Source organism: Myxocyprinus asiaticus, chromosome 43 (assembly GCF_019703515.2).
Source record: "Myxocyprinus asiaticus isolate MX2 ecotype Aquarium Trade chromosome 43, UBuf_Myxa_2, whole genome shotgun sequence".
Classification (NCBI taxonomy): Eukaryota; Metazoa; Chordata; class Actinopteri; order Cypriniformes; family Catostomidae; genus Myxocyprinus; species Myxocyprinus asiaticus.
Window position 1 is genome coordinate 1,601,280 of NC_059386.1, and position 25,882 is coordinate 1,627,161.

A 25,882-nucleotide genomic window follows, 5' to 3' on the forward strand; every position below is an offset into this window, starting at 1 on the left:
TGTACAGCAATCCAATAATTACTGCAAAATAAACCCCGCCAGGGTGATCAGGAACCAGTTGCTATGGACAACAGTCATTATTCCAAAATATTTGAATGCTGAATGCAGTGATTGACCAATCAGAATCAAGTATTCCCTTGAGCTGTGCAATAATGGATAAATCTGCTTATATATCATAACATTCAGATCAGACTGCAAACTCATAACTTGAGTAAAATATCATTTTTATTCCTGTGGCGCTGTAGATTCAGAATAGTGCTGCAGGAAACACTGCTGTGATCCATTTGAGTACTTTAGATGGACAGAACTTATAAAATGTTCTTTTTCATCACAAGAGAGGACACGCCACTGTGTGCCGGTTTGCCAGCGGTCACTGGATTCATTAGTCATTGCCCAGTTCTTCATTTATTAATGTTTGTTATTTTGGGAGATCATCTCATCTCCTGTGGAAATAACATGTCTTTCACGTAACGTGAATGTTTGAGCGTTGTGATTGCCTCATGACACTTGACTGATGTCACACAGGGAATAGTGCTGTATAATTGCAGGCTGAGGTAAAAGGCCACTGGTGTGACTGTTAGTTTCTTAGCAACGTCGTTCACCATGACTGACAGAAGCTGCAGCCTCCAGGACAGAGTCCAGCACAGTGTTTTCAATAAATGCTTGCAGCAGTATCATAAGCCCGTCACGTTCCACACAGCAGCTAATTTGAGATCTTGTTCATGTGAAGTTAGTTTAGTCGCAGGTGTTCAGTTGACGTCTCAGTGACCTGTCAAGCGACCTCTGTCAGTCTTTAATGAAACCCACATACAGGACACAGGAATTCTTACTGTTTCTCTGTGCGCGAGATATTTTCCACCAATAGGGTATGAAACTAGTGTCTGAAATGATCACTTTTATTAAGGTGCAATATGTTTTTTAGGGCATGTTTTACTTTTATTAGGGCTTTTTTTTATACTAAAATCATAAGATATCATAACACAATAAACATAGTGCTAGAGAACATTTGAAATAATTAGCCAGTCCCTATGCTAGATTAATTTATTTCTGAGGCAAATGTGTGATCTTGTTATTTTCTAGCCTTAAACATATAAATAAATGTGAAAATTAAATAGACAAAATGTATGAAAAAAATGAATAAAATGGATTTTATAATAGGGTTGCAAGTAGTGTAACAAGTCTGCAAATTTAGTCTGAATAAAGCTAAAACTCGGTAGGGGCCAACTAGTTTTGGGGTAAATGTTGGTTTATAGTTACTGATTAACTTTTTTTTAAATATATTTGTTTGATAATTTTTTTCTTACAGTAACTTTGGCAACAGCAGGGTTGACTTTGGCAAATGTGAAAAATGTTTACCAAATGATTTTTTTGTAAAGGGGGAAAATCATGCTAACAACAGGGTTACACGCAAAATTTTGGTCATTAAAATTGGTTAATAAAATATTTTCAGTACAGAATAGCAATTCAATAGAAAATGTCAAAATAACAAAACTTGTATGAATTTAATTGTTGGATAACACACATCCACATTCAAAGCTGCTTTGAAACGATGTGTGTTGTGAAAGGCGCTATACAAATAAAAATGTCTTGACTTGTATACACAGTCAAGAATGTGAAGATCTCTGAGGTGCTACATGGCCAAAATCACAATTTTTGCTGCGTTTATTTTATTTTATTTTATTTTAGACAACATTAAAATATTTCTCATGACCAAAAAACAAAACAAATCTTTTTTTATTTGTGCCTGTAACACTTCATGCTGAGTCATATTTCTTTGGCCACACAGTATTTCATCACCAGAATTACACTAATCTATATCCGTGAATAATCTATATAGAAACTTTCTACAATTGGAGTTATGATTGTGTCTAAATCATATACAGCATGACATTAAGTAAAAAGTGACATTAACAGAGACTGTAACTTGCAAGACATATGAAATGAAAAATGTATTCGATGTTTTGGTGTTTTTGTCTGTTTTTGATGCACATCTTTCTTCAATCAAAGCTTTATTTATACTGTAGAATGAAACATGAAACCGAAGTGTGTGCATTTAGCCTACTGTTTAAACATAATTTAAGTAAATACACTTAAGACATGCAAGTTTTGGTATTTTCCTCTAAATATATTTTCAGCTCTGTGTATTTTTTTAATACATTCAGGCTGTTTTGATTATATTACAATTTTATATTATTATAATTTTTATATTATATTAATTAATGATTAACTGTTAATGTATTACTGTTAATAATAACTTGTATAGAAGATACAGATTTGTGCACACATTGTAGATCGTTGTTTTTTTTATTTGAAATTGTCAAAAAATAATATGCAGTGTGAATACAGTAAATAACACAACTCTACACTGGTGATGGTGAATGTACCAGTATGCTCTCCCGGTGAGAACTGGTGTGATTGTTTGTGTGGATGATACAAAAAGACCGGTGGATCAACAATGCTTGTTGTCATGTTGTACTATAACACACTATCATGGTTTATGCAGTAAACATAATGTTCATCTTTAGAGAAACGCTCCATGATTACATTGACCTTACATCTTTACAAGTTGTGTTTTTTACTCTGTGTAGCTGACAGGACATGACATGATTACTGACACATTTGATCTGGAACTGATTATTGGACGATCAATAAGCTTAGCCAATCAAATTATTAACGATGAATATAATCGATCAGAGATTATTAAATCGCTCACTACATACTAAGGACATCCTTTATTTTGTTTTGTTGTTGTTTTTGTCATAAAAATACACAACCAAAAAAATTTCTTTTAGTGCTAAGGTTTACGGTATAGCAATGATTGGCTTAAGTAACAGATAAAAGATGGGCAAGGAGGAGGCGGGAACTATGTAAAACACAACTTAAACAGAAACACCGAAACACACAACGTAGCCGCGTGCCTCTCTCTCTCTCTTTCTCTCTTGAACTGGTGTCTCCGGCTCCCCTTTATCTCGCTCTCCCGCTGATCATCTGGTTCAGCTCTGGCCGTGCACCCTCGGCCCGGCCACGCCCTCCTCCTCGTCACAGCTTACTATGACAACCATTGTGTCTCAGTAATATAGCCTCAAAGATCTAAAGTGTGTGTTTGTGTATGTGTGTGTTGTAGGGATGGAGATGAGCTAAAGAAGTCTCTGTCTGAGTTGGCAGATAAGAACAATCATGCTCACATGAAGAGCATCAGTCGCATCAGCAGTGGCAGTAATCCCTTCCTGGACATCACAAACGACCCAAATGCCGCCGTCTACAAAACCGGCTTCCTCACTCGCAAAATCCATGCCGACATGGACGGGAAGAAAAGTAAGAGGGAAATTATTTTGAGAATTATTCAAGAGACATTATTGTTAAGTAATGTCAATTTGTCAGTATCAGAGGTACTGCTGAGTTCTCCCTGTGTTTTTATTTGAAGTGCTCATTTGTTTCAGCTACACAAATGACACAAGTTTTAGCTGTAAAGGGTTCCTAACAAAGAGCAGCTAACTACTTTGAAGCTGTTTAAAGTGGCAATATCTTGTATAACCAATGTAATATAAAGCACAAAATGATTCTGTCACACAAGATGTTCAATCTTGAACAGATACATTTACAAAAACATCATGATACAGTAAATAGCAGCCTTTTACTAAATACTCTCGCTACAAAGAATCTAAAATGCTGCACAGGGACAATTTTCAACTATTGCTGAAATGCTAAAATTATTATAAATGGTCATAATAATTGTTTTATTTCTGTTTGATTTTATTCATGAATCTATTAAGTAGAAACGTTTATTCACAATCAGAGTTTATTTATGGCTCTTCCTAACTAAAGTGGCACACTGCAATTCACAGATCGGTATATTGAGGTAATGATGGGAGAAGTCATTAAATAAACGCTGTGTAATGTGAACGGAGGTAAAGCAGGTGTGATTCAGTGCTTTGGCAAACACGTGTAGAGGAATGGGGATTTTGGCCATATTTTACGTCCACTTCTTTCTCCTGTCTAATGAGTTTCTACAATCACTAGAAATAAAGAATCCTGCTGAGCTGTGTATCTACTGAAGAGATGTAAGCATTACAGTATGTTTACGTGCATGTAGGTTCATAAAAGATTAAAAAATGTCAAATCCTCTCAACAAAATGTAAAAATTAAATGACAGTAAAGTTTAAAAGGGTTGCTTGAAATGATTCAGTTCACTGTTGTTTTGTACTGTGCGTTTGAAAACACAGCGGGCCTAAAATGTTTGAATGGCATTGCATTAGATACAAAATATGAAAGCAAGTGTGATCTGTGTGTCTCAAATGCTGCTGGATCTTTTCTCAGCACTAACTGTGTTGTGGTAATGTTACAAACTCGCCAACTAACCCCCACACAGGTTCTAGGGGTAAATAGAAAATAGAAAGAATGACTAGCTGGGAATCCTAATATCAAAGAATATGTGTTGCCCGTACTCAACATGCAAGTAAAATGTATGAAGCTGTTGTGGTTGTGTATGTTTGTGAAAGGTGGAAAGTATCGCTCATCTCACCTTAGCTACCCCGCGAGCCCAAATGCTGACTCGTGTGTCTGCTAACCCCAGCGGCATGTACAGTTCAAAACGGAATGAAATTTAAAGTCCCAAAACTTAGAATACTCTTATCTGTCCACAACAATGGAGAAAAGGGGAAGAGAGGAAAATAGGGGGCTTTTCCCAAGGCACAGTGGTGCGCTTCCACTTCTCTACCTGGTTCGGAGCATCTCTCCACGTCACCACCTGTTGGGGTCCCCACTGGATTGGCATCCCAACGGATCCACTCTCACCTAGTCAGAGTCCTCTCTCAAACAGGCACTTCTCCTTCCAGTATAGAGAATTGCCAGTGATACAGAGGTACTCCCCCAGTGGATGGATGGTATTGTGGAAGTGTGGTGTATATTTGAGCGACTAATCTATTATTTAGTTATTTTAAGTGGATGTATGAAGTCACACAAGTTCACAGAGGTGTCCAAGCAGATTAACCACTGGTGGAGTTCAGTACATTCAACATGAGACCTTAACACACTGACAAACAAAAACTGCTTCAGTTTTAACACTCTTACGGATAAATCACACTTGCGTTGACATGTTTAAGTTAGGATATATATATATACACTATATTGCCAAAAGTATTCGCTCATCTGCCTTTAGACGCATATGAATTTAAGTGACATCCCATTCTTAATCCATAGGGTTTAATATGACATCGGCCCACCCTTTGCAGCTTTAACAGCTTCAACTCTTCTGGGAAGGCTTTCCACAAGGTTTAGGAGTGTGTTTATGGGAAATTTTGACCATTCTTCCAGAAGCGCATTTGTGAGGTCAGACACTGACGTTGGACGAGAAGGCCTGGCTCGCAGTCTTCGCTCTAATTCATCCCAAAGGTGCTCTATCGGGTTGAGGTGAGGACTCTGTGCAGGCCAGTCAAGTTCTTCCACACCAAACTCGCTCATCCATGTCTTTATGGACCTTGCTTTGTGCACTGGTGTGCAGTCATGTTGGAACAGGAAGAGGCAATCCCCAAACTGTTCCCACAAAGTTGGGAGCATGGAATTGTCCAAAATCTCTTGGTATGCTGAAGCATTCAGAGTTCCTTTCACTGGAACTAAGGGGCCAAGCCCAGCTCCTGAAAAACAACCCCACACCATAATCCCCCTCCACCAAACTTCACAGTTGGCACAATGCAGTCAGACAAGTACCGTTCTCCTGGCAACCGCCAAACCCAGACTCGTCCATCAGATTGCCAGATGGAGAAGCGTGATTCGTCACTCCAGAGAACGCGTCTCCACTGCTCTAGAGTCCAGTGGTGGCGTGCTTTACACCACTGCATCCGACGCTTTGCATTGCACTTGGTGATTTATGGCTTGGATGCAGCTGCTTGGCCATGGAAACCCATTCCATGAAGCTCTCTACGCACTGTTCTTGAGCTAATCTGAAGGCCACATGAACTTTGGAGATCTGTAGCGATTGACTCTGCAGAAAGTTGGCGACCTCTGCGCACTATGCGCCTCAGCATCCGCTGACCCCGCTCTGTCATTTTACGTGGCCTACCACTTCGTGGCTGAGTTGCTGTCATTCCCAATCGCTTCCACTTTGTTATAATACCACTGACAGTTGACTGTGGAATATTTAGTAGCGAGGAAATTTCACGTCTGGACTTGTTGCACAGGTGGCATCCTATCACAGTACCACGCTGGAATTCACTGAGCTCCTGAGAGCGGCCCATTCTTTCACAAATGTTTGTAGAAGCAGTCTGCATGCCTAGGTGCTTCATTTTATACACCTGTGGCCATGGAAGTGATTGGAACACCTGAATTCAATTATTTGGATGGGTGAGCGAATACTTTTGGCAATATAGTGTGTGTGTGTGTGTATATATATATATATATGTATATATATATATATATATATATATATATATATATATATATATATATATATATATATTATTTTCTTTTTTTCCTGGAAAATAAAATAAACAATGTTTATATATTAAATAACCATGTGGCTGGGGTGGGCAATATAAGCAAACATTTAAATGGCAATATTCTTGATATTTTTGGACTATAACAATATATGTGACGATATAGCCTACACATTTTAATGGAAAGTGATTCAAAAACTTCTGAAAAATAATGAAAGTTCCTTTTTGATTTATAACTATGTCCAAAGTAGCTGAATGGTAGAGCTGTCATCTCCATTGCAATGAAAAGAAAACTTATTCAATAAAGATAAAAAATAAAACTGAATCTGTTTTATTTACTCTGCATCGTTTTTTTGTCCAAAAATGAGACTTCACTCTAGTTGAACATAAACATTTGCTTTGATTATGTAGCAAACCCCTCCATCACTAATTTGTTTTGGATTCAGCTCACCATTGTATACGGGAAACCTTTTTGGAGACTATATTCTAGATATTGACAGTATGCGACAAATGTGCTATTTATTAATCCCTGAGGTAATTGCGATCGCTTCTCTCTCCATGTTTGCGGAAGTACAGAAGTCAGAAAAGGAAAGCTTGATGGTGCCAGCAACAGTAACCAAGAGCAGCGGGTTTCCCACCACAGAGAATGGACAATTAGCGCATCAGTTTTCATTTGAACCATCGCCCACATGCGACAGAGAAAGCGCTCGCGAAGATCTCTCTATTTTTAATGCAAAAACAAATTCCTTGACCTGCGTTTGACTCGTGTTTTAGAGTCATCGCGCATTTCCTGTGTTCATTGTTTTTCCATGTTTGTTCGTGTCTCTCACTCTTGATCTACATGAGGACAGGTGGAACGTCACGCACACCGATATTTACATACCGCAATATAGACGGTATAGAAAAATCTCTACTGTCACCATGATGTATATTGCCATACCGTTCAGCCCTAGTTTAAGTGTGGCTTAAGTGTCCAAATTGTTTTGGAGCCATTGTATGTAACAGGGGGTAAAAGGAGCAAATCACCCTCTGCCCTACATTGCTTTATGATTTACTGTCCCATTGTGGCAGAAGAGGTGCCAACATGAGTTTAGTGGGCATGCCACCCTGAGTGTTCAATACTTGTCATGCCAGTGTGGTTTAATGAACGTGTGTGGGGCTGTATTACAGTGAGGTAAAAACAGAAGGGCTTTAGTGATCTGACCCGTCACATGCCGAGAGAATGCAAAACTGTGCGTGTGCATGTGCGCGCGCGTGTGTGTGTGCGTGCGTGTGTGTGCGTGTGGCATAAAGGATTTGGTTGCTTCCCAAACCTCTTATAGCACAGCTGTAAATAAAGCTGCCCCACAGTGATGGCTATCAAGGGAAACATTTGACAGTTTAAATGTTAGTAATGTCCTTGAGAGGCTAAGCAGAGTGGTAAATTGTTTGACAAGTTTAAAGAGTAACTTTAAACATCATTTAGAAACCCTCAAGTCTTTCCAAACCTGCATAATTTCATAAAAATCTCAGGGTCATTGACAAATAAGGTTGTCCTAGGTAATAAAAAATGAGACATTTTTTAAAGATCTAGTTTAAAGCATGTGTCAAGTTCGTAGAAATGCTATATTTATGTCCATGTTGGTTTCAGAAATTTTTGAAAAAGATTTATAGCATTTTCTACAAAAATGTATTGAATGACTGTAACCATCAAGTAAAAGGGATTCAAATACTTTCCTTCCATACATGAGTTTACGCAAATTAATCATTTATTAAAAAGTTTTCAAACATATTTTTCAAGATAAAAAATAGGAATGCCAATTTCAGCCGAAAATGGCATAAATTGCTATTTTGGGTTTTCGGTTGAAAGAAAATTTGAACAGAAACTGTTACTTTAAAATATGATAACAGAAACACTCACATGAAGAAAAAGCATTGTTTATGTTGCACATTAAATTAATGAAGAGTGCTTTCCATTTCTCTGGTATTGTGTGTCATGGTCGTTACTGTCAAGCTTCAGTATGGCATTAAAGAAGCATAAAGGCACCATTAAAGTAGTCAATATGACTTATGCATTATATTCAAAGTCTCTTGAAGTCATGCAGTAATTTTGTGAATCTCTAAGGATGTGTTTAATAAGTAAATATATCATCTGCATGCACAGCACCCTTCAATGAATGAGTGCTTTTCTGTTGTTGACACACACTCATAGCAGCACACGCACTTATGGCTCGTGAAGCTACTGTTTTTAGCACAGCTCAAAGTTCTTACTGGAATGTTCCGCCAAAATTAAAGCCAGAGGGTTTTAAAGTTGAGAAATTACAACTGAAATTGTATTATTGTATAATATTGCTTTATTATTGTTGTTAAATTGCAATAATATTTAAATTAAGATTGGCATTAAGTAATGTGATATCCTATCACAACTAAAATGAACACAAAGGGGGGGAATGTGCCAATAGAACTGGCTTCATGATTTTTACTGAAATAACTGTTCATTTTGCTGCTGCATTATCAAGTAGAGTCGTTAACAATAAAGCTTTTTTTTATGTAATTCTTTTCTGTTTATTTTATTATGAAATGTGTAGTTACGGAAAAAGTGGTTTCTGTGTACCCCTAATAATAACATTTGGAGTTTGTTCAGTTATTCCAAACAAAATCGAAATGAAAATAATCCGTTTTGGTTTTGGTCTTCAGCCCAGTCTTGTCATGATTCTGCCATTTTGGTCTTGTTCTATTCTTGATTTGGCAGGATTTCCTCCACCCATCTCTCAGGTTGTCCATGTGCTTTTGTTTTCCTCCTTCCCTCTGTTTCTCACAGGTGATATTGGGCAGCACCTGTTTTCAATCCTTCCTTCCCTTTATATTCTCTCCTATGTCTTCAGTCTCCAGTCGAGTCGTTTCTGTCTGTTGCCGGTTTGTTTTTAGTTCTATTTTTGTTTCCCTTGTGAGTTTTGTTTTTGGTTCTGTTTTTGAAAAAACCTCTCTTATCTAGTGATTTGTTTATATTTTGTTGGTTTTGTTTCTTTTTAATGAAACATCTTTCATTGCCTCTCTGCATCTTGGGTCCTGACAAGTCTGTGGAGAATTTGGGTTTCGGCAAAGAATTTTCATTTTGGTTTATCACTAGTAAAGAATATTGTTCATTGTTATATAGTCAAGTGTATCAAGATGTTTTCACAGGGTTACACCAAATGACCTGAACAAAATGTCAGATGTTCATAAATACATGCATCATACCCGTGGCCTGCTTGCAGTTGCATGCCAGGTTTGGTTCTTATGTTTTATTATGAATTACAGTGCTTCAAGTTTTAATATGCAGATCTGCAATGAGAACAGAATTTTTGGGTGAATGAGCCCTTTAAATCTCACAGTGGAATGCACATGATTATTATTATTAGCATGATTTTATACATGTTTTTATGTGTGTTCTTTAGCGCCTAGAGGAAAGCGAGGTTGGAAAACCTTCTATGCTGTTCTTAAAGGCATGATCCTGTATTTGCAGAAGGTATGATGATTATTCAAGCATCAATCAATTCACAGTAAACATGATCAATAATTGTTCACATTCACACATTTATTTCAGCATCCCAGCGCATGCTCATTCTCTATTAGAAAAGTTTATTTCTGTGCACCATTTGGGCTTGCTTGAGTTGCTGTACAGTGCAGTCAGGCGTGCAGTAATGGCTGTATGTGTGGCTGCATTGGTGAAGGTCCATGGCATACTAAAGATGCTTCATTTACTCCCGAGCACCAATCACACTCAATGACTGTCATCAGATTTGATTTTATCTGCAAGGATCACAGTGACAACCGATCCACAGCAGTGGTGATACTTAGATAAGACCTTGTGAATACTTGAAATAATGGCATATGAGGAGTATAGTGAAGTTTTATATCATTAGTTACTGTGTTATGGATTATTCATGCATTTAGAGACATATTCATTTACCATTTTCTAGAGACTTCAGAATGTTGCGCTACATGGCTCATTCTTACAATGTGAGGCATGCATTTAGCAACTTTAAGCTCAGCTGTGCATTTGCTTCATTGTCTGTGCAGATGTACATGTTAATATAATATTTATGATGTTGAAAAAGCTGATTAATCTCATATATACTGTATATAGGATGTGTTTGAAAAAAGGTGATTAACTCGCTTGTAAATCTGTTCAACTTACGCAGCTCAGTTCGGGCAATCCCCAAAATACTATGACTGGATCATCTGAATAAACAAGATTTTTCTTCTAAAACATTGTTAGTGCATTAGTAATGTCTTGCAGAGTTGTTTCTTCTCTTATTTCCATAAGAAAACATATCATTAAAATTGTTGAATTATCCTCATGATCCTCCTCTTCTTTACCGGAATCAAAAACACCTCGTACATTTCATTGGAGAGTTACACGGCTTCTGAACTGGTATTCAGTGTGACTAGAAACATCGTGACCCCAGTGAAGTCCTTTCTAAAACCGGACAAGTCAACATGTTGGGGGTTTTTACTGTAAAAAAAAATAAATAAATAAATAAAAACTTTGAAAAGCTTTCAGCCAAGGTAGGACTGAACCATTTAATTATTGTCCATCTGTTTGCTAATAAGCTGTTCAAGTTGGCAACGTTCAGGTTCACAATGTTAGTAATCAACGTGGTGTTTTTTTCCCCAGCATTTTGCAAAGTGATTTAATTTTTTTATTTGTGTTATTTAATATTTAACTTTTGTGTGTTTTTATTATTTATTGATATTTGGTCACGTTGAATATTCAAGTTTATCTTTATTACAGATTTAAACATTCCGGAATGTTTTTAGCCGTTGATGCTTACATGTTACTGACAACAGAGCATTTTATTTTTGGTGTTTTGTATTTAATGATTTTCTACAGAGGATTTAATTTCTATACCATGTTCAATGACACACTTCTTAAAGTTTGATCCGCATTCAGTGCAAATTGCGTTAAACTCAATAACCCCCTCCCCCAAACGCATCCATCACCGCTCATCACTAGAGAAATGCCCCCCTTGAGTGTATTTAAATATAGTTGTTCATCATTTGTGTGTGTGTGTGTGTGTGTGTGTGTCCTGCAGGATGAGTATAAGCCAGAGAAATCTCTATCAGAGGACGATCTGAAGAATGCCATCAGCGTGCATCATTCTCTCGCCATCAAAGCAATGGACTATGAAAAGAAACCCAACGTTCTGAAGCTCAAGACTGCTGACTGGAGAGTGTTCCTCTTCCAGGCCCAGTAAGGGCCCTATGCAGTCATCACATGTCTGACACATACATACCGGACCTGCCCTCAACTCCAAATCTAATTTCATGCTTGAGTTCAAGCTAAAGTAAAACACTCTTATCTCTCCCATTCGTCTGACTGCAAACCTTTATTTCTTCTGCACCCAGTATGCTGAGAGACGTTCTTATAATAATTAAGAGTGATTGGGCCTGTCCTAAGAGGCCAGAATGCTGTAAGTTTGCAGGAGTGTAGTCTTGCATAGCAAGACCTTTGGCTAAACAGCATGAAGTCTGGTGCACATTGCAGTTTATTAGACAAGAAGAGAGCATCTGACTGACATGTAAAATGATCAACCACAGCTTGTTTTATTTTTCATGTCTCTTTGGTGCGGGTTAATCTGAAATGAATTATACCATAATAATAGACTGGCACAAAAAACGTTTAAATGATGACGCGCCAGTCTCTGCAAACAGTTGTGCAGAAAACGCAAGAAAAATAGTGGAAATGTAGAGAATTTAAGTAATGATTATTTTACAAATCAAAGCTAAATAAACAGTTCTGCTCATGGATATCTAGTTAACTTGATACTAAATGCCTCTTAACTCTGGATATATTTTTAAAAGATACTGTGGTCATTTTATCAGCATAAGCATTCTTTGTGTCAACCTAGTTCCTTGTTTCCAAGCTGATTGATGTAACAAACCCATGTGCTTTTTCTCACAAAAGTTTACTTACACCAGTCAAGTCAGAGTTTACTAGACTGAGAAAGTGTTTTCCAGTTTCCTAATCTAAACATGTCTAAAATGTCTCTTTGTAGGAGTCCTGATGAAATGGAGTCCTGGATTAGAATCATAAATTCAGTGGCAGCCATGTTTTCTGCACCATCATTCCCTGCTGCCATTGGCTCACAGAAAAAATTTAGCCGTCCGCTGCTGCCGGCAACCACCACCCGAATGTCTCAGGTGGGTTTAAAGTATAGTTACCACAAAAATTCTGTCTTCATTAGCTGCTTTTCCACCATGGGGCTGAATGTTTCTGAGCACGTTGAGAAATGGTTCCAGTAGATTTTCCACTTGAGCACGGTTCTGCACGGCATGATTACAAACGGATTTCTTGGCATAGTTAGCTAACTGTGCTCAACCGTGCTGGTGGAATGGCTTTAGTACGTTGTCAATTTGCCATTGCCAAGGTAACTCATTTAAATTTATTTTAGATATTTAGACCATGTCTACACTAATGTTTTCGTTTGAAAACATATTGATTTTGCAACACTTAAGCCTCTCATCCACACTGGATTTGTGTTTCCTCCACCAAAAACAGAGCGTTTGGAAAACTTTAACATTAGAAGACTGAAAACACTGTCATTTAATATCACACTGGCAATTATGTGTTGGTCTGAATATCAGCCTTGCTTGAGTGACATTGCTTAAATGGCATGACAAGGTGTTTCACACCAGGTTTGACATCAGTGATGCCAAGCGCCATTGGTTCTTGTTTGTCTCGCATTTGTTGTAACTTAACACAAAGAACCAAGTTTGAATATGTGAATGGAAAAGAGCAATGTAAACATTGTTTAACATGTCCTTTTGTGTTTCACAGAATAAAGTCATATGGGTTTGTAAATGACATAAGTAAATGATGACAGATTTTTCATTTTTAAGACTTTTACAGGCATAGTAATATGTTAAATGTGTCCATCTGAAAGTTTTTGTGCTGTTAATTCTGTGTTTGCTATATTCCAGGAAGAGCAGCTGAAATCCCATGAGGCCAAGCTGAAGCACGTCTCCACAGAGCTCACTGAGCACAGATCCTACCCCCCAGATAAGAAAGTCAAAGCCAAAGAGATCGATGAGTACCGCTTGAAAGAGCACTACCTGGAATTTGAGGTAGGACCTGTTGCTTTTTATGAGGCCAGAGACACAAAATAAAGCTGCTTTAAAACCGGAGTCATATTTTCATCTCACATCAGCGTATACTGACACACACAGGGACTCACAGAATTTATGGAAATGGGTTTGCTGAAGCCTGGTTAATTTTCCAGCATGATTGATAGTTGAGGTCACATGAAGATACAACTGGCTGGGCGTGTGGCGGAATCTCTGCTCAGTTCAATATTTTAATAGCCACCGATGTTAAAAGTACCGCCATTACCAAGAACTGACTCAGTTCGGTACCCGCGCGCTGTTTGACTACAGTCAGCTGCTTTAAAACGCTCGCATGCGTATGTCTGCACACGCTCTATAGAGCGTGTGTATAGTCAAATGCGCCTCTTAGTCAAAATGACCCTCTTGATGCGATTATTGATGTTAACACTGCTGTTACTGTATTACAAGAGTGTAAACAGACGGGACAAAATCTGCTGTCGATGTGAAATTAATGTAAACACAGCTGTTAATGTACTGTATTACGTGAGTGAAAACAGACAGGACAAAAAGCTGTTTGGAAAGTTTAGAGTGCATCTAGACTGTGAGCTGTGTAATGCCTCCTATACACTACACGACTTTCAAAGACGTCGGATTGTGGTACCGTTCATATTACACAACTGTCTGTTTTGTCATGGAATTCGTAGGGTTTTCAAATTACACGACAGGCGTGAACACATTACAAAACATTTCACTATTGACAAATCCCCGACGACTCGACCTGACTCCAAATTACGTTTCACAACAGAGTACACACGAGAAGTGATACGAAATACGAAAACAAATGCATGATCATATGTTACTCATTTCAGAATATGATGTGTATGTTTTTAATTGCCTTTACATAATGTGTAAAGGCATCATATATTTTATTGGTTACAATATGAAAAAGTACCTCCTACTGAAAAAATCTACCTATTTGCTTACCTGACTGTCCAAGAGAATTGGCAATTTCTCTCCAACTCTTCTCTTTCTCCACCTGGTTGTGGTACAGTTCAGAGGAAACATCAAATAGGCACTGGTGCTCCTGCCAATGTTCCACTAATTTTTCCTCCATTTCTTCGGTCCAATGAGACTTTCTTGATACCGCAGCCATGCTAGTTGATGTTCTGTTGCAGGTACATCAGGACTCCTCCCACTGAAACTTATTGTGTCCCGTTTCTTGCTCTCTCTCATTGGCCGTAGGTCAACGCTGCAGTTGTATTCAGTCAAAACACATTTCACATTGTGCGGTCTGGAATCGCAGACAGGTCCAGATATTTAACATGCTAGATATCTCGCTGACATCGGCGACGCGTTGGCGCTTCTCTCAGATCGCGTCTTTGATAATTCATACATTGCGTTCGTCACTCACGGGAGTGAGCTCTGATTTGCCTATGATTTCGGGCTTTTGTCGGCGATCTCCACAAAACTGTCGGCGAGTGAAAATCGGGCCTAAAATCGTATAGTGTTAACTCGGCATAATTCTTCTTAGTCAGGTGTGAACTGCAGTGCTGCTCTCACGTGTCATTAAAGTTTCAAATGATGTTATGTTAAATGAGATCAAACGACTATTCGTCAACAAATGTTTTTCAATTTTGTCAACGTTTCGATAACGTCGACTAATCGTTTCAGCCCTAATGAATGTAGACGTCATGTTGTGCTCATCTTAATTGATTCAAACAATTTTTGGGATGCAGTTAAGGGTTTTAATCTAGCCATTATATTTTTTAAAGGGTAATATGCAGCCTTACTATATAAATCATAATAAATGTAAAAACTCAGCAAACATCTGCCGTTTTCCACAATTAGGCTTCACTTTGGTGTCCAAGTTTTTATTTTATTTTTTTTAAGCAATTAAGGCAAAAATGTTATGTTCTTTGGAGTGAGAACTATTGGATATGATAGTCTGGATTATGTAAATAACCCCAGGTCCCTGAATAAGGTAACTGTATCAGTAGCTGACGCTATCTTAACTCCGCCAGGAATGACGATTACTCGAGCCTCTATAGAAGGTGTCGCAATTAATTGCCAGATGGCGATTAAGCTCAACCCCATAGGCGCGTATCTCCAAGCATCCATAAGTCTTGTAATAACCAGAGCCCAGCACCATTTTACTCTGATTTTTTCCTGAAGTCATGTCATTTTTATTTGTATAGCGCTTTTCACAACTAACATTGTTTCAAAGCAGCTTTACAGAAAATCATGCTTTAACAGAAAATGAAACCGTAATATCTATAAAGTCTTAGTCATTATTGTGTAGTTTAATTAAATATGATTGTTAAATGTGTATATCAATAATAATTGTATTTAGAACCCCAGTGAGCAAGCCAAAGGCGACTGTGGCAAGGAACACAAAACTCCATAAGATGTTGGTTAATGGAGAAAAATAACCTTGGGAGAAACCAGGCTCACTGAGGGGGCCAGTTCCCCTCTGGCTAAACAGCATGAATATAATGCCAATATTAGTTTTTTGTGTGCAGTGCAAGTCATGGTTTAAAATTAGTAAACTAAGTGTTAAGGGCCAGTGTTCAAACAAAGATTTTGTATGAACTGTAAGATTAATGAATAATGTCTTTTGAAGTCCATCCTGGATTAACAGCAGAAGTTCACATTGTCCTTTGTTAGTCTGGCTGATGAAGGCTTTTGTTGGCAATTAAATGATAGTCTATGTATTCCATTTCAAGAGTGTAGTCCATCAATAGACAAAGGTGATGCAGGCAGAGATCAATGAGGTGCATCGCAGGTCGGTTCGGTGAGGTTCAGTGGGGTCCATCCTAAGTCCAAGGTTCAGGCAGTGGAACCTTCATCCAGAAGCTGAGACAGGGAAACAAATAGAATAATATTAGCGTAGATGCCATTCAATTTTTTTGCAGCGTTATAGGGCATAATAAATGTTTCTGGTTCCGGCAGACCTAACTAAAGCAGCCTAATTGTGAGTTGAAGGATAAATTAGGTGTATGCCTGACTAAATAGATGAGTCTTTAGTCTAGAATTAAACTGAGTGAGTGTGTCTGCATCCTGAACAGTGTTAGGGAGACTATTCCATAGTTTTGGAGCCAAGTAGGAATAGGATCTACCTCCTTTTGTGGATTTTGATATTCTAGGAACTAATAACAGGCCAGAATTATGTGATCATAATGAACATGATGGAATATAGTGTGGTAGAAGGTCACTTAAGTACTGCGGAACTAGACCATTCAAAGCTTTGTACGTAGTTAGCAGAATTTAATATGAAATTTAAAATGTAGCCAGTGTAACGACAATAAAATGGGGCTAATATGATCATATTTCTTGGTTCTAGTCAGCACTCTGGCTGCTGCATTTTGAACCAATTAAAATGTATTGAATTTGCAGGACATCCTCCCAGTAATGCATTACAATAATCTAGTCTTGAGGTCATGAATGCATTAATTCGTTTTTCAGCATCCGCAACAGAGAGCATGTGTCGTAACTTAGCAATATTTCTGAGGTGGAAGAATGCTGTTCTACAAACATTGGAAATTAGATTTTCAAAGGATAGATTGGTATCAAATATAACACCTAATTTCTTCGCTGTAGAAGACGACGTAACAGTACATCCATCAAGAGTCAAATTGTATTTTAGCGGCTTATTTTTAGAGGTTTCTGGTCCAATAATTAGTACCTCTGTTTTGTCGGAATTGAGTAAAAGGAAATTTTTGGCCATCCAGTATTTAATTTAATTGATACACTGCTAATTTGGAGAATTGTGAAATTTCGTCAAGTTTAGAAGATATATAAAGTTGGGTATTGTCGGCATAACAGTGGAAACATGATTTCTGATGATATCTCCCAGGGGAAGCATATATAAGGAGAAAAGCAGAGCCCCTAAAACTAATCCCTGTTGCACTCCATACTTTTGTTTGATTTGACAATTCCGCATTTACACAAAGTAGTAGCAGTCTGATAAATAGGACCTAAACCATGCTAATGCAAGTCCACAAATACCAACAAAATTCTCAAGCCTATTCAAGAGAACTTCATGATCTGTGGTGTCGAAGGCAGCACTAAAAGCACTAGAAGAGAAATGCAGCCACGATCAGATAAGAGCAAGTCATTAGTAACTCTGATAAGTGCAGTCTCTGTACTGTGATGGGGCCTAAATCCTGATTGAAGTTCTTCATATATACTTTCTCTGTAGAATTGAACATAGTTTGTTGGACACTACCTTTTCTAGTATTTTCGACATAAATGGGAGATTTGAAATCGGTCTATAATTAGCCAATTCTCCAGGATCAAGCTGTGGCTTCTTAAGCAGTTTGATAACTGCCATTTTAAAGTTTCTTGGGACATGTCCTAAGGATAGTGACCTGGCAGCTTTTAGTGCCTGTCTGTAGCTAGACACCATCCTTCCATGCACCGCGAACTACTTCTAATTTTGTATTCTTCCACTTGTGCTCCATTTTCCGAGCTGCCCTGTTGAGATCATGAGTGTGATCCTTGTACCACGGTGCAGGGCTATTTTCTTTAATCGAAGGGGGTGGCAATATCAAGAGTGCTAGAGAAGACATTATTAATATTTTTGATTACTATATCTTCTAGACTTTTTGGCTTACTGAGTATGAGACAAAGCTTCACTAATAATCGTCCAGATGTCTTTAGTGGTTGAAAGAATAGTTCTATCTGAGTGATAGCATGGTGTAGATTGAATGGCATTAGCTGATCGCAGCAAATGAGATGAGGTGATGATCTGAGGTGTCATCACTCTGCGGTAGAATTTCTGTAGTATCAACATCAACTCCATATGACAGAATTAAATCTAGCGTATGATTATGGCGATGAGTTGGTCCTGTCACATTTTGTCTGACTCCAAGATAGTTGAGAATATCGATAAATGCTAATCCCAATGTATCATTTTCATTATCTACTGTATGTGAATGTTGGAGTCATCAACAATTAAAGCTCTATCCACAGTAACTACTAGATCTAAATCGGAATACGGCCCAGGTGATCTGTATACTATAGCAAGGGCAAAAGATGACAGTTTTTTTTTATTATATCTGATGCTGTCACATTAAGCATTATTAGTTCAAAAGACAAACTTAAACAAAAAAAAAAAAAAACATACAGGTGCATCTCAATAAATTAGAATGTCGTGGAAAAGTTCATTTATTTCAGTAATTCAACTCAAATTGTGAAACTCGTGTATTAAATAAATTAAATGCACACAGACTGAAGTAGTTTAAGTCTTTGGTTCTTTTAATTGTGATGATTTTGGCTCACATTTAACAAAAACCCACCAATTCACTATCTCAAAAAATTAGAATACATCATAAGACCAATAAAAAAAAAACATTTTTAGTGAATTGTTGGCCTTCTGGAAAGTATGTTCATTTACTGTATATGTACTCAGTACTTGGTAGGGGCTCCTTTTGCTTTAATTACTGCCTCAATTTGGCGTGGCATGGAGGTGATCAGTTTGTGGCACTGCTGAGGTGGTATGGAAGCCCAGGTTTCTTTGACAGTGGCCTTCAGCTCATCTGCATTTTTTGGTCTCTTGTTTCTCATTTTCCTCTTGACAATACCCCATAGATTCTCTATGGGGTTCAGGTCTGGCGAGTTTGCTGGCCAGTCAAGCACACCAACACCATGGTCATTTAACCAACTTTTGGTGCTTTTGGCAGTGTGGGCAGGTGCCAAATCCTGCTGGAAAATGAAATCAGCATCTTTAAAAAGCTGGTCAGCAGAAGGAAGCATGAAGTGCTCCAAAATTTCTTGGTAAATGGGTGCAGTGACTTTGGTTTTCAAAAAACACAATGGACCAACACCAGCAGATGACATTGCACCTCAAATCATCACAGACTGTGGAAACTTAACACTGGACTTCAAGCAACTTGGGCTATGAACTTCTCCACCCTTCCTCCAGACTCTAGGACCTTGGTTTCCAAATGAAATACAAAACTTGCTCTCATCTGAAAAGAGGACTTAGGACCACTGGGCAACAGTCCAGTTCTTCTTCTCCTTAGCCCAGGTAAGACGCCTCTGACATTGTCTGTGGTTCAGGAGTGGCTTAACAAGAGGAATACGACAGCTGTAGCCAAATTCCTTGACATGTCTGTGTGTGGCGGCTCTTGATGCCTTGACCCCAGCCTCAGTCCATTCCTTGTGAAGTTCACCCAAATTCTTGAATCGATTTTGCTTGACAATCCTCATAAGGCTGAGGTTCTCTCGGTTGGTTGTGCATCTTTTTCTTCCACACTTTTTCCTTCCACTCAACTTTCTGTTAACATGCTTGGATACAGCACTCTGTGAACAGCCAGCTTCTTTGGTAATGAATCCTTGTGAAGGGTGTCAATGATTGTCTTCTGGACAACTGTCAGATCAGCAGTCTTCCCCATGATTGTGTAGCCTAGTGAACCAAACTGAGAGACCATTTTGAAGGCTCAGGAAACCTTTGCAGGTGTTTTGAGTTGATTAGCTGATTGGCATGTCACCATATTCTAATTTTTTGAGATAGTGAATTGGTGGGTTTTTGTTAAATGTGAGCCAAAATCATCACAATTAAAAGAACCAAAGACTTAAACTACTTCAGTCTGTGTGCATTGAATTTATTTAATACACGAGTTTCACAATTTGAGTTGAATTACTGAAATAAATGAAGTTTTCCACGACATTCTAATTTATTGAGATGCACCTGTATATCCTGTCCTCTTGAGTAACACCAAAAACTTCACTGTAAATTGTAGCAACACCCCTCCTCGACCCTTCAGACGAGGCTCATGTTTATAACAAAAACCTGGGGGAGTAGACTCATTTAAACTCATTCATCCGGTTTAAGCCAGGTTTCAGTCAAACAGAGCACATCCAAACTATGATCTGTAATTTCATTTACAATTAGTGCTTTGGTTGAAAGAGATCTAATGTTTAGTAACCCTACCTTTTTATATGATGTTTATCTTCAAAAAAAAGTTTTTCCAAGTTTGAACATAATTTTGTTTTTAATGATGTGTTTGGTAGTTCAGGGAACAGACACAGTCTCTGTGATATCTAGGCGATACAGTCCTTATTAGGGATGGGCACGAGTACTCAGGTACTTGGTTGTGGCAGCACTGATCGATCATGAAAACGATGATCGATAGTGATCACGCATGATGTGACTTCTTCATTTGAAATCCAGTGACAGTTACGTGTCAAAGAGGGAGCTTATTTTTAATTTTGAGATTGATTGCGTTGTGATTGTGAGGGGTACATTGATTATCAGAGACTTCTCATAGCAAACAAACTGATACGATGCTGAAATTCTATCATTACGATAATCAAAAGTGTAACCGTGTTTTCAACACGTCTATGCAAAACATTTGCTAAACACATTTTATTATCATTTAATGTAAGAACTTTGGCTCGTTAATGGATATTATTTAATAAAAGTGAATGTTTGTCACTGACTGTAAACCTCCCTGCCCTGGGTGATGTAACACACACCTGCATCTTGACGAAGATTTCCGCACAAGTTTCCAAGTTAGATGTCCGATATAAAGTGTCATTCCATTGCACTTTCCTCAGTTCAACTCTGAGTTGAATGGAACGCTTCATGAATCATTACAGCAACAATACAGAGCACCGTGGCTTCCTCACGAGCGAACACTTGGACACACACTCCAGGCACGTGTGGCAGTGTACAGCAGGCAAATGGTTCAAACAGCTAGACAGAGCACAGCTAAATGGAACACAATGCAGCGTCTTCAAAACTGAACTTCACTTTTAGCATGCATATTTTAGCAACTTAGCATGCATATTAAAACGCAGTGGTTATGGCGTCTCTTGTTATTTGAAAATAGACTGTTCAGATAGTCAATAAAAAACTGGTGCGCACTTACTAAGATTACTACAGTAACCTGAAGGAAAAACAGACAGACGCGCGTTGTGCACATTCAGAGTTGGGCAGCGAATCTTCAATTAATGACAAAATATGATTCATTATATTTTGATTATGCAATCTTTTGTACATTTTGTAAACATTTTATAACAGCCTAAAATAATGAATCGATGATAGACTGGAACAACAAGAGACAATGCAGCAGCCAAAGACGTTTGTCAGACATGTTATTATATATACACTTAACTAGATATTCATGAGCAAAACTTTTTTTCTTTTTTTCCCCCCCTTTATTTTTTATTTTACTTGCTTTTCCTAGTTATGGGAAATAGTCTAAAAGTTGTGAAATTTTCTGTACTGTTCTTTATTTGGTTTCTCTATACTTTCTCTGCTGTTTCTCCAAAACTGATTATGGAGACTGCCGTGCCATTAGATAAGAGCTTTTTTCCATGTCGGTCTTTTATTGAGGTACAGTATAATCTATCTCTGGTAAAACCGCCCTTAAACGGCACGCAAAAACTATACGAACTATGATTGGTCAATTTATATGTCAGATGGGCGGTTTTTGGCCAGAACAAGCTACAATTAAATGTTTAAAATCTATAAATTATGAGATTGCATTTTAGTTAGAATCTTGCCTTAGAAGGTAGTAGGCAGTAGACAGCGAGGCAGCTCACTAGGGTTTGGAGCAGAACTTTCATTCGAACTCCTTTTTTTGGCTGTTGCTGCTAATGAAAAGATAATGAGAAGCAATTTTTCTCTGCAGGAGAGCCGTTATGAGATGTACGTGAAGCTTCTGAAAGAGGGAGTAAAAGAGGCGCTGATGTCCAGAGATGGAGAGATGGTATTAAAGAAATCTCAGTCCAGCCCCTCCCTCAACCAGGAGTCCCAGCCGGCCGCTGCCAAAGTGAAACGCAACACTTCCGAGCGCAAGGATCACCGGCCCGAAACAACCAAGGTTACATAGATAGCCTTCTGCCTCCCGTCAGAGAGCCATTGTATATCATGCGTGACTGTATTTGGATGTAATTTATTTATCTGCCAACAGCTGTATAAGAAAACATTTGTTTGGAAGTTGTAAATCTCCAGGTCTCCCTTGAACAATTGTTGCGTGTGGAGCAAATTGTGTGGAACATGACGTGTTTTATTTGTAATGTGTAAATATTTCATTCTCTGTGTACTGTCCTCTAATTTACTTCTCCTGCAAGAGAAGAATTTTCTTCAATTTAGTGGAAATTTCCACATTGATTTTACTGTAGATATACAAGGCAGTAGAGTAGTTGGCTCACTTTGAAGGTTACCTGTGATTTTACTATATAAATTCAATAAACGCAAACATAACCACATGTCGAACTAACTACAGTCTGCAGTAAAACAAAGGTTTAGTGGGTCTTTGATTTTATACATTTTGAGGATCCTTCAGGATTTCAGTGCATGGATACGATGCTGAATTTGTTCTGAAAGCCTTTTGTTGAGTTTAATGATATTCTGCTATCAATTTACTAACCAACTACTACCAAATCACCAAATCAATATATATACTCACACACAGTTAATGAATCATACCAGCATGTTACAGCAATGGACAAACTCTAAATAGATCATTTTATAATGTTTTTGAGGTACTTGCTAAGTTCTGGCATTTCAGACTGCAAAGTGATCTTACTGTAAACATCCTCAATTGTGCAGTTTGTGACTTTATTTTTTAATCTGTTGAAGAGTATACTTCTGCTTTTTTGAGTAGTGTAAATGCCAATGGTCTTTTTGTGTATTTTATAATCTTATATATTCGAATTTGTAATTCTCAGTTCCAAACATTATTGATGTAAAGATGACTGTAGTATTTATAGTGCACTTTATGAATTAGGTTTTTTTAGAGAGCTTTATAAAAGGTAGTGATGCGTTACTTCATTATATCACAGGTTGTTTGAACATAACCAAATTGTGTTGATTTTGATTGAAGGTACACAGCCGAAGGTACATTTCACTCGGCTTGACGTGTAAAGTCGTTTTAGTTTGTCAGTGGTTTTGTGTTCTTGCTGTCATATTCAGTTTGTTCCAAGACATAGTTTTTTAAAAGACTATTTGCATTGTTGTAGGACATTTCACTTTGGAACTATTGCTTTTCATGATGCTGATCTTGAATTTAAGATGTCATCTATACATTTTCATTATGGAAAGAAACCAAGGTGAACACTATATGAACATTCTACATTGTTTATTGCACACCAACAAATCTTCTCCATAACAAACCTACTGACTTTTTTTTTTTTTTAAGGTTTAAAAGGAGTCTGTATTTGGAAAAAAAATAAAGCGGCGAATATTTTTAGATATTGGTTTATTATATCAGTCCCTCCAGTCTAAAATAACATTTGTTTACTTGAAATGTTTTTATGGACACTTTATTTTTGTTAGCAAAGTTACTTTGTCATTATGTTTTTACTCTGAATTTGAGGAGTTTTAGCTGTTTGATAAATGGAAAGGATTCATTCATATCTACATTGTCGTTTCAGGCTCTGCCACTAAAATACTTTATATTGTTGCATCATCTGGTTTTTACCATGTATTTCTTGCCTTGAAATTGCAAACACAACAGTCGATGTTGTCATACTTGTTATTTCTCTTGTCCAGTTCTAAACACAGTAGCACTTAATCTTTTTTGTTTGTTTGTTTTTGCTACTTTTAGAACTAATTACATTATTCTGAGCAATATATATGCAGATTATAGTAATTAATACTACAAAATTGTTATCAGTATGTAAGGCGACATGAAGAGATCTCTTCTTTTATGTACAACTGTGTTTTGTTGTTTGGTGTTCATCTCTTCTCCAGACCAAATATTTCCTGTGGCAGTAACTCTAGCACTAACCCTTTAACAGTGCACGGCATACAGAGACTTTTAGTATTTTTCAACTGTTATTATTTTTAAGAAGGATGTAGACAACACAAGAAAATGAGAAAGCATGTTGTAACAAAGATGGCAGGAGCACTTTTGGGTTTCCAAAACTAACTGCATAAAAGAAAAGTAGATTTAAAAGTGAGACTAACATCAACGTAATGAATGAAATATCTAGCTTTGATTATGATAGTATTTTGTTTGGTACAGTCATTTTGTCACAGTTGAATCTTCTGTTTCCAAAAACTTCTTGTTTACTGTGACGTATACTACTACCTTTTTTTTTTTCTTTCTTTTTAACTGAGCTTGATTGTACATGTTATGACTTCTTGTTGACTCCAGCTATGTCATCTTTGTGTGTTTACTTTATCAAACCCTGTATTTTCTGATCTCTCTCAAATGGAGAGAGCTGGTTTGTAATACGCCTTAGCCATCACTTGGGCCATTTGGTGTCCAAACTCAGACACAGTGAAATGTTTATTTTGTTTTTGTGTTTTGTTTTTTCAGCTGTGATCCTGTACTGTTCATTTAAATATGTAAATGTTGTGAAATATACCTGTTGCCCTGTGTTCAGAAAATTGGATTTGTTGGTGAAGTGATCTCTTGGCATGAGCGTGTCTTACGCCTGCTTGCTAAGATCAAGGACACAATGTTGGCTTCAGTGAATAAAATATTGTATTTAACCATGTACTGCATCTGCCCTCAGCAAGACATTTCTTTCATCTACTTTAAGTTTGTCACACAAATGAATTACCTCTGCATCACCATGCTGAATGTTAAGTTGTCCTTTAGGCCAACTGTCTGGTTGTAGAGCCTTCATATCTGTCAACAGCTGGTCAACAACTGGTGTACTGCTGCAACCTGCTTGTGTGCTCACATGAGAAGTAGTTGGAGCCATCCTACTTTTTAGATTTTCAGCCATGCTGTGGAAGAACTGCCTTTCATTGATTTTTACTGTCTATTCCTTATGCAGCATTCCGTTCTTAAATGATTTGACTGCTTTAGCTTTGAGAGCAACTGTTGTGTAGGGGCCTGGTGTTGAAACCATGGACTCTAAGACATGGATCTGGCAAGCCAGCAGCTTGTCTGCCTCAGGAAGTTTCATCTGTCTCTTTTGGATCATCCTTGACAGATCACTCAGCTCTGTCAGAGCATCATACATCATTCCAAAATTCCAAACAAATGACTATTACATCCCCTAGGGGTAGGACGCAATAAAAATGGAAGGGGAAGACTCCCGCACAACCGTCAGACCAGAGACCAGAATACACAGTGTAAATTCAACACTAATTTATTATTGTGAATAAGCAGATTTAAAACAGCAGAATAAAGTGTCCCTGGCACAAAAAAACAAACAAAAGAATCTAGAAAATAAAGGAAATAACCTAGAAATATGAAAATAAAGATACAATACAGCTTACCTACATACTCGAACAAAACAGGCAGGTCACCCCTACAAACCTGACTGCTTCAAAGGCAGAGAACTAGTCGTGGTTTAAATCACAAACAGCATATCAAGTTACTACTCTCAGAAATAACATACAGAGAAGAGCATGCTGGGTTTTGGACTACCGGTTGGCAGAGAGACTAGAACAGCATGATCAGCCCAGAGTC

At 37.8% G+C, this 25,882-nt stretch overlaps 1 protein-coding gene across 9 annotated transcripts in view; it reads left to right on the forward strand.

Moving 5' to 3' along the window:
- The window catches only part of LOC127433365 (PH and SEC7 domain-containing protein 3-like), a 204,532-nt gene extending 179,576 nt beyond the window's left edge, over positions 1-24,956 (forward strand). For 8 of the 9 annotated variants that reach the window (XM_051685198.1, XM_051685199.1, XM_051685200.1 and 5 more), the window contains 6 exons: positions 3,125-3,315; positions 9,848-9,918; positions 11,489-11,646; positions 12,452-12,596; positions 13,377-13,520; positions 22,139-24,956. In XM_051685198.1, coding sequence (XP_051541158.1) covers positions 3,125-3,315; positions 9,848-9,918; positions 11,489-11,646; positions 12,452-12,596; positions 13,377-13,520; positions 22,139-22,339 — 910 coding nt within the window. In that variant the 3' untranslated portion in view covers positions 22,340-24,956. Of the gene's footprint in view, positions 1-3,124; positions 3,316-9,847; positions 9,919-11,488; positions 11,647-12,451; positions 12,597-13,376; positions 13,521-22,138 lie in introns of those variants that run through there. The other variant, XM_051685202.1, reaches the window with a different exon arrangement.
- The last annotated feature ends 926 nt before the right edge of the window (positions 24,957-25,882 follow it).